This window comes from Acomys russatus, chromosome 17 (assembly GCF_903995435.1).
Source record: "Acomys russatus chromosome 17, mAcoRus1.1, whole genome shotgun sequence".
NCBI classification, from domain to species: domain Eukaryota; kingdom Metazoa; phylum Chordata; class Mammalia; order Rodentia; family Muridae; genus Acomys; species Acomys russatus.
The window spans coordinates 51,822,268-51,831,116 of NC_067153.1; the positions used below are offsets into that span (position 1 = coordinate 51,822,268).

The 8,849-nt window shown below is 50.9% G+C and overlaps 1 protein-coding gene across 1 annotated transcript; it reads right to left on the minus strand.

Annotated features, from left to right (window-relative positions):
• Positions 1–4,971: 4,971 nt before the first annotated feature.
• On the minus strand, positions 4,972–8,275 carry Arsa (arylsulfatase A). The gene is made up of 8 exons (XM_051160212.1): positions 7,627–8,275; positions 7,225–7,465; positions 6,908–7,126; positions 6,664–6,833; positions 6,263–6,387; positions 6,043–6,170; positions 5,516–5,618; positions 4,972–5,368 (listed from the first exon to the last, which is right to left on the minus strand). Exons 1-8 carry the CDS (start codon positions 7,842–7,844, stop codon positions 5,013–5,015), a joined length of 1,560 nt encoding a protein of 519 aa, XP_051016169.1. The 5' UTR covers positions 7,845–8,275; the 3' UTR covers positions 4,972–5,012.
• Positions 8,276–8,849: the final 574 nt, after the last annotated feature.

An 8,849-nucleotide genomic window follows, 5' to 3' on the forward strand; every position in this document is an offset into this window, starting at 1 on the left:
GAGGGTGGCAGCCTGGATGACCCCAGAGCCTTTCTCCCTCAGATTCATTCCTCCTGAGGCTCCCTGAGAGGAAGCAACCGGTTCTCTCTCCTAAGACTGGGCTACAAGACTTTTTAATAAATGGTTTGTGTGTGACCTAGCAGCATTGTGATTAATAGGCAGTACATTGAACAAATCTATACAGTGAGACAGGCTTTTCCTCTCACAGAGCATCCGAGGGAGGCTGGAGGAACATAAATACAAGTGCTCTTCCTTCATTACTGATAGGTAGATGTGGTGGTTTGAATAGGTGGCCCCCATAGACTCATGTACTTGAATTTTTGGCCCATAGGGAGGGGCATGATTAGGAGGTGTGGCCTTGTTGGAGGAAGTACGTCACTGTGGGGAGTGGGCTTTATGCTCAAGCTACCCTCAGTGTGACACAGTTTCTTGCTGCCTGGGGATCAAGATGTTGAACTCTCAGCTCCTTCTCCTGTGCCACCATTCCTGCCTGCGTTCTGCCATGATGATAATGGCCTAAAGCTCTGAAACTGTAAGGCAGCCCCAATTAAATGTTTGCCTTTATAAGAGTTGCTGTGGTCATGGTGTCTCTTCACAGCGATAAACCCCTAAGACAGTAGACCTAGGGCTTTTTGACTCCTAAAGGAGTGTTGCTGGTGAAACAAGGGTGAAACCTCTAGGGTTAACTATTTTAGCTCCACAGAGAGTGATGTTTGGGTATGGCAGCACTGCTTCCCAGTCTGGTTTGCTCTGATGATTACATTGTTGCTGGCCAAAGTTCCTAGCTCCCGGAGCACCAACAGACTGAGCCACCCAGCCCAAAACAATAAAAGAAAGGTGAATAGTGAATTGGGCCGAGAAAGATTTATTGCTGTAGCCATGTTGTGCAGCGCAAAAAGGTTTTCTATAATCTTGAGCCCTGTCTTCAAGAGGGTACCAGGAATAAGGGCAATAAACTCTGTGTGTCTGTGTGTGTGTGTGTGTGTGTGTGTGTGTGTGTGTGTGTGTGTGTGAGAGAGAGAGAGAGAGAGAGAGAGAGAGAGAGAGAGAGAGAGAGAGAGAGAGAGAGAGCGCTATTACATAAATGAGAGGAGAGGAGATGATCTTGGTCAGGTCATTATTCCAGTTCTTGTTCTGCAAGGGATTCTGGGAAGTGACCACCATCATTACTCCAGGAGAGCCATCTGGTTTCTGAAAGATTGCTCATTCTTCTGGGTGCAATCTTGCCACCAGAGATATTTGTCCTCATTTCAGGGGGGGATCTGTCTCACAAGACTTAGCTGTTGTTTTTTTTGGGGGGGGGGGTGGTTTGAATCCCTTGATATAAAGATGTTTATCAAGCAATTCTAATCAGTCCTGTCACTCCCAGTACAAAGTGACTGTAGGAGACATTGACTTAGGAGGGGCAAAAGTTGAAGAGGTAAAAATAGAGCCAGAGAGGGACAAAATGGAGTTAGCCCGGTGACTTGTGCCCTCCTCGAAACTACTTTTGGAATTAAGAACATTCAGAAAAGAGGCGAATGGAATGAAACATTATTTCATGAAACATTCCCTTTTACTCCCCCTTCTGGTCACTTGGGAAAATGCATGGAAAAGGACAGCTAGCCCTAGGCTCCTAGGGAAAAGGTGCCGGCTTTTTTTTTTTTTTTTTTTTAATTATTATCAACAGTGTAGAAATGATAAAGGTAGATGTCCTTTGAGGGCATCTGGCTCCAGAACTTCACAGAAAACATGGTGAAATCGGAATCATATGAGGACAGCATGTGGGAGCCATAATAACTTTATGAGTACATATATATACACACACACACACACACACACACACACACACACACACACACACACACACACACATATTCAAGTGCCTGTGTCCTCCATATGTGAATGTACTTGTATCTGTATGCATTTATCTGCATAAATATTCTCACTATGCCAGTGTGAATATATGCCAGTATTTAGATAGGTGTGCCTACATATTTGTGTTGGCATATGTAAGTACACACAAAAGTGCCTATGTGAGAATATGTCGCATTGGGCTAAAATGAGAAACAAGCACTTATGCATGCATGCCTATGAATCAGAGCAAAGACACATTTTTGCGTTTAAACTGTCTGGCCAACTCCTACTCCATGTTTATGCTCTCTCTCCTATGACCAGCTTCTGAGGATTGCTACCGATTGTGCTGAAGTGCAAATTACAGAATGAGCCGGGCATGGTGGCACACGCCTTTAATCCCAGCACTCGGGAGGCAGAGGCAAGCGGATTGTTGTGAGTTCAAGGCCAGCCTGGTCTACAAAGGGAGTCCAGGACAGCCAAGGCTACACAAAGAAACCCTGTCTCAAAAATCCAAAAAATAAATAATAAATAAATAAATAAATAAATAAATACAGAATGATATAAATATGAAAATCCCGGCTTTGTAGATTGACTCCCTTATTTATATATGTGCCCCATGCCACCCCCTATTCAGAACTGTAGCATCCCGAGGTTTCCTACTGTCTGTCTAGGCAGTACCCACACACTGCACTCTGCATAATCCCATTGTCTCTATGGCACTAAAATCTCTCATGTACCTGACATGGCCATGTTAAACCCCTCTTTATCCTTTGAGGACACTTTGCTCCAGCACCACAGTGTATGTATGGTGAGCTCTTCATTAAAATACACTCTATGCCGGTTAAAGGATGGAGCAGGAGTGTGTCCCAAAGGCTGTGCCCAGGTGCTGACATTTACTAGTTTTGATAGAGGACTGGTGGTGGTTATTTTTGCATCACCGTTGTCCTTACTGCAACATCTGTTTCACGTCTTCTCGGTCTTCACCTTGAGCTGAGGTAGCAATGGTCTGGGACCCGGCCTCTGCCGGTAGACAGGCGGTGCAGGAGCTCTTCAAACCAGGATCAGCTCTTGCTGAAGCGACCGAAAGATACCTCTACGCTGTAAGCACAGCCTGGGACACAGCAGACCTTGGAGTGCTTGCTGTCGCTGTAGCTTCTCAACCAGATAAGAGGTTATGGAAATTATAAGGAAAATGGCGATATAGAGGGCCCCCAAGCAAACATCTGGTATCACAAGGTGTCCTCTCCCCGCAAAGTGGATGCCACACACTCCATTCTGACCTCACTCCTGCCAGGCCACACATCAGCAGCAAGCGACAAGCAGTTCACCAGCAGAGGCAGCAACAGGCAAGACTTACTTTTTACATTTGATGCTCTCCGGGCAGACATCTGGAGATGCTGGTTTGATAACTGCATGCTCTGAGGCAGACACAGGGGGATAGCTGCCTGTTCGAGGGCAGCCTGGTCTACAAAGCAAGTCTAGGACAGCCAAGGCTACACAGAGAAACCCTGTCTGGGAAAACCAAAACCTGGGCTGGAGAGACGGCTCAGAAGTTAAGAGCACTGGCTGCTCTTCCAGAGGTCCTGAGTTCAATTCCCAGCAACCACATGGTGACTCACAACCATCTATAATGAGATCTGGTGCTCTCTTCTCGTGTACAGGTGTACATGCAGGCAGAGCACTGTATACATAATAAATCTTAAAAAGAAAAAAAAAAAAAGACTCACCCCGCCAAAAAACAAAACAAAAACCCAAAAACCCATAATCTATCCAAGGCGTACAAACTGCTAAAGTTACCTCATCGAGATCACCCCAGCCTTTTACTACCACGACTCCTGGTAACATGCCATTCCTGTACCAATTACTGAAATGTAACAGGCTTGAATTAGTCATCACCCTAAGGGAGAAAGGCAACAATAGTTGGCTAGAGATATTGGCACGTCTCTAACGGAACTCCCAATGTGAACATGCCAACATACTATGTCATGGAAAGACAGGTAGGCAGTCTACAGAGGCAGAATATTGCCAGTGGAAAAAACACTCTGGCCAGCTTGCAGTGGGCCCAAGGGAATGGTGGGTCACTGAAGGAGTTTGGAAATTTGAACATGGTGGATTCCAACCCAATAAACTTTATTTTTACATTTATTATTATTATTATTGTTGTTGCTTGACTGCAAGTGATGTATGTAACTTCAGACAGGTGGGTCACAGAGCATGTGCAGAGGTCAGAGCACAACTTTGGGGTTCTGGTTCTCTTTTTATCTCGTTGAGGCAGGTTTCTACCATGCTGCATACTCTAGCCTAGCTGGTCTGCAAGGTCCTGGACAATTCTCCTTTCTTCTTCCTATCTCCCCTAAGGGTGCTGGGATTGCAGATGTGGGCCACTGCATCTGGCCTTTTCACGTGAGTTTCTGGGCATAGAACTCAGGCTGTCAAGCTTGCGTGGCAAGTACTTTTACCCACTGAGTCATCTCATTGGCTCCCGATAAGACGTTTTTTTTAAAAAAAAAAAAGATTACTTTGTAGAAAATTAGATAGGACAAGGAGAAATGCAGAGCTTGCGGGGTTGGGGGCAGGCAAGCCCCATGGGGTGGTCTCAGGAGCTGCTAATGGTCTTTCCTGGGATCTAGCAGGGTCTTCATTTTGTTAACTCTCCCTGGAAAGAGCAGTTTAATCATCTAGTTCCAGATGACTGATTTCTCAGTCATAAGCAGCAAGGTGGCCAGTTCCAGGGCCCCTAACTACGCTTCTTGAGGGGACTGGCTTTGCATCTTTCGGGTCCTTCTGCATATCAAACCCTCAGCACCCCTCCCTCACGGTCTCTGGCACCTGAATGCACTACCGGTTTCTGTGAATAGACATGTCCATGCTTCAGCGGTGTGTCCACGGATATAAATGTCAGACCCTGCGATGCCTGGGTTCAAATCCTAGCTCAAGCTCTTTTTGGTAAGGTGACATTGGACTCGGACAGGTCCGTGAGATTTCCCCATGCCTCAATGTCCTCGTTTGTAGGAAGGGAGAAAAGCACTGCTCTCAGAGTTACCGTAAGGACTAGATGAATTAGCATGCCTACAAGTCTCAGCTGATGTTATTACATTACTGGAGACAAACTACATACTTGTCCCTGACCCTCTGGTGAACCATCACACACTCAGGACAGGGCTAGGAGTCCTGGGCTACCCTTGGGGGAGCCCTGTGGTTTCTCCGCTCCTCTCAGGCCTGGGGCTCTGGCAGCGGCAGCAGGCTGGGTGGGGAGTGCAGCTCGGCCGACAGCAGATCTGCAGGGAAGGGTCCTCACCCTTGGCTATCTGGCTGGGGCTGAAGGTCATAGCTGCATCGTACTGGGCCTTGAGCAGCTCCAGGTGCTTCAGAGCCTGTAGAACTTCTGGGGAGACCTCCTCCATCCTTTCCAAGACATTGTAGTTCTCGCCGGGGTCCACTGACAAGTCATAGAGTAGCGGGGGCTCATGAGCGGTAAGGAGATTGGCAGCATGACAGGCGGGATCAGAAGTGGTGTCACTGTGGGCAGAGCCTGAAGAGGGGTCAGTGCTTTGCACAAGAAGGGGCAGAAGACAGCACAGTTGGGGTTCAGCAGGGTTGGGGAGAAGAGGAGAAAGAGAGAGACACACACACATACATACACACACACAGAGAGAGAGAGAGACAGAGAGAGAGTTACCCTGTGTGAAGAAATGAGCCTTGTATTTTCCATTCCTTACAGCGAAGACTCCACGGATCTCGTCTGGGTAGGACGGGTAGAAGAAGACAGACTTCCGTGGGCTCTGAGGGCAAAGTCAGGGTCACAGGGTAGTAGGAGAGATCCCTAAAGCTCGTGTGTGGGGCTGAAGAGATGGCTCAGAGGTTAGGAGCATGGGCTGCTCTTCCAAAGGTCCTGAGCTCAATTCCCAGCAACCACATGGTGGCTCACAACCATCTATAATGAGATCTTCTGGCGTGCAGGTGTACATGCAGGCAGAACACTGTATATGTGATAAATAAATACATCTTTAAAAAAAAAAAACCCTCGTGTGTAAGGCCCTGGTTGTGGACTTCCTTTTGGCCCACCCAGAACTCAAGGTACTCAGAGGACACGTGTCAAAGGAGCCATGAGGCATGGACTCCCTAGCACTTTCAGATTCATACCTAAAAGAGGACCAGCATGGGGCAAGAGGAGTTGGTGTCAAGGGGTTGATTATGGGCCCTTACCTTGCCTGTGCCTAGCAGCAAGGGGCTGAGGTCAACACCATCCAAGGTGATGTTGGGCAGTGGAGCCCCAGTCAGGGCTGCCAGGGTGGGCAGCAGGTCCAGAGAGCTGGCCAGCTCGTGGGTTACACCTGTGGACAGACGGCTGCTTGACCACTCAGTTCACCACCAAGGCTGGGGAGATGGGGCCAAGAGTCTACAAAAACAGGGCCCGAGGACTGACCAGGAGTAATGTGGCCTGGCCAGAAGGCCAAGGCAGGTTCTCGGACACCACCTTCAAAAGTTGTTCCTTTCCCACATCTCAAGAGGCCCGAGCAGCCGCCGTGGGACATACGCATCAACTCAGGACTAGGACACGGACGGAAGCAATCAGTAGTGAGGGACCAAGGGGCCCGACCCACCGCTGGTGACCACCAGGCCCATATTTTAAAGTACATAATCTTGCCTGTTTGCTCTCTACCAAGACCACTGGCCTACCAAAACCAGTAACTCTGTGTACCTATGGCCCCCAGGCTGTGACCCCATGGACCACCATGGCTAGCATCTCTCTGAAGAGCCTTCATTACCAGTTCTAGAGTACTGACCTACGATAGAGCAATGAGTAACCCCTGCTCTGCCTCGTACCCATTATCTGCAGTGAAGATGACCAGTGTCTCTCCAAGCAGACCTAGGTCCTTCACAGCTGTCATCAAGGCCCCTACAGCTGCATCCAGCTCCATCAAGGAGTCACCAAACGGCCCCCGGCCTGAGCGATGGGTGAAGCTTTGTCCACTGAACTGAGGGTAGTGGGTGTGCTGGGGGCAGAGACCTGAGTCAGCACTGGGTACAGGTCTTAGGCAGTCAGGAGGGTGGGGCCAGGCTCACTTACGTGGGAGGCGTAGTACAGGAAGAATGGTCGGCCCTGTCTCTGGGCATCAGCCATGAGGTCTCGGGAGAAAGACACATACCGAGCCTCTAGTTCCGGCAGCCAAGGGGGCTGGGCCTCCACAGAGAGGTTGGCCAGCAATGGGATGGGAACGAGGCCTTGGTCACAACCACCACTGCAGGGGGTGTCTGGCGGGAAGCAGGTGAGGTTCTGACATGGGCCCTGCGGAGAGGGGTTCCAGTGAGAGAAAAGTCTGGCTATGGGTTAGGGGACATTTGGTAGGAAGGCTTGGGTGTGGTGGGGGCCTCTGTGGTTGGTACCTGGTCATGGGAATATGGGATGCCCAGGAATCGATGGAAGCCCTGATGTGGAGGCAGGAAGGCTCCCTCTGGCCCCACTCCAAGATGCCACTTGCCAGCCATCCCTGTGAGATAACCTTGAGCAGCCAGTACCTCGGCTAGAGTCACCTCTTCCAGGGGCAGGCCCCCTTGGGAACTGGGCCCCAGAATGCCAGGATACATGCCTGACCGAACTGGGAGCCGGCCAGTCAGGAGGGCAGCCCTGTAGTACAAGCCACACAATCCATAAACTTGTGAGTCCCGTAGACATAATAAACACAGGGAGGAAGGCAGGGAAGGGAGGGAGAACTGTGAATTTAGCCACAGAGAGACAGGAATGAGACTGGTAGGGGGGTTGGGGAGGGGCAGATGTCCCTCACTCACCGAGACGGTGTGCACAGAGACACGGGCACATAGAAATCTGTGAAACGCAGTCCCCCTTCAGCCAGCTGATCCAGGTTGGGGGTGCTGGAACTGGGGTGCCCATAGGAGCCCAGGTCCCCATATCCCAGGTCATCAGCAAAAATCAACACGATGTTAGGTGGGCTGGCAGTGCTCAGGCCTGCAGCCAATGCCAAAAACAGGGCCCTCAAAGGCCCCATGGCAGGGATACAAATGGGCCTGTGTCCTCAGACCCTTGGTAGGGAAGGCAGAACAATTCCAGCAGCCTCGTTCCCTGAGCCCCCCCAAGGCCAGGCCCTGCCTGAGGCGCCAGGCCCAAGCCCTCCTCCCCTGAGCCCCCAGACCCAAAAACTGCTTGTATCTGAAGGCCCACTTTCTGAAGCTCCAGTGAATCTGTCAGAACTCGGAAAGGGGTGGCCTGGGCTGTAACTCCACAGATCCCCTGAAAGACCGGGCCTTCTTGAGATTCACGCGCGGGGATCTGACCCTGTTCACCGAGAGGTCTCAGCACAGGCTTGGGATCAGGAGCAGACGGCACTTGACATTGACCAAGGAGGCTCCGGCGCCATGGGAAAAGGGCGGTTCAGGACTGAGGAGGAACTGGGCGCACACAGCTTCCGTCTCTGGCTGGCTGGGATATGCCCCGTCACGCGTTACTTGGCTGCTCGTGAAGGGCAGGCGCTGGGACGCCGCGGTACGGGGCGGGGCGGGGCGGGGCGGGGCGAGGAGGGCGGAGCTGGGGAGCTGAGCCAGGCGAGTTTGTGTACGGATGGCCTCTTCCAAGGTGGGGCTTGTGCGGACTAGAGACCCGGGCGGGATGGGGTGAGGCTGGGGATTGCTCGCACGCTCCCGACCCTTCTCTGCGCCGGTTGGCGCGTCCGGTGCAGTGCTTGATAAGCTTGCGCTCTTTGCTCCTGCGCGGTAGACTGCGCGCTGCTGAACTGCTTGCGGTGCACCACACCAATTATCTGGCCTCCCTGCTGTCTCGCGCTTAGTGCGTGTCTGGAAATCCTCTGGCGAATGGTGGTTTGATTGCTCCGTTTTCCCCCTGTGAGACACTTGAGGGATTCTTGTTGAAAAGATCTCAGCATCCCCCTTCTGAATGAGCAAAGCAAAGAGAGAACCTGACTGAACATGGAGTCTGACTGAAACAAACCAGGAAGACAAATCGGATTGGCTGCTGGCTTTTTGCTCACAACCACCTT

Coding starts and splice junctions, on each gene's coding strand:
- Arsa (XM_051160212.1), bottom strand. CDS start 7,844: ATGGGGCCTTTGAGGGCCCTGTTTTTGGCATTGGCTGCAGGCCTGAGC. Junction 7,127..7,224: donor TCCCATATTCCCATGACCAG/GTACCAACCACA, acceptor CCCTCTCCGCAG/GGCCCATGTCAGAACCTCAC. Junction 5,369..5,515: donor GGCTCATTTCTTCACACAGG/GTAACTCTCTCT, acceptor ACCCCTCTTCAG/GCTCTGCCCACAGTGACACC.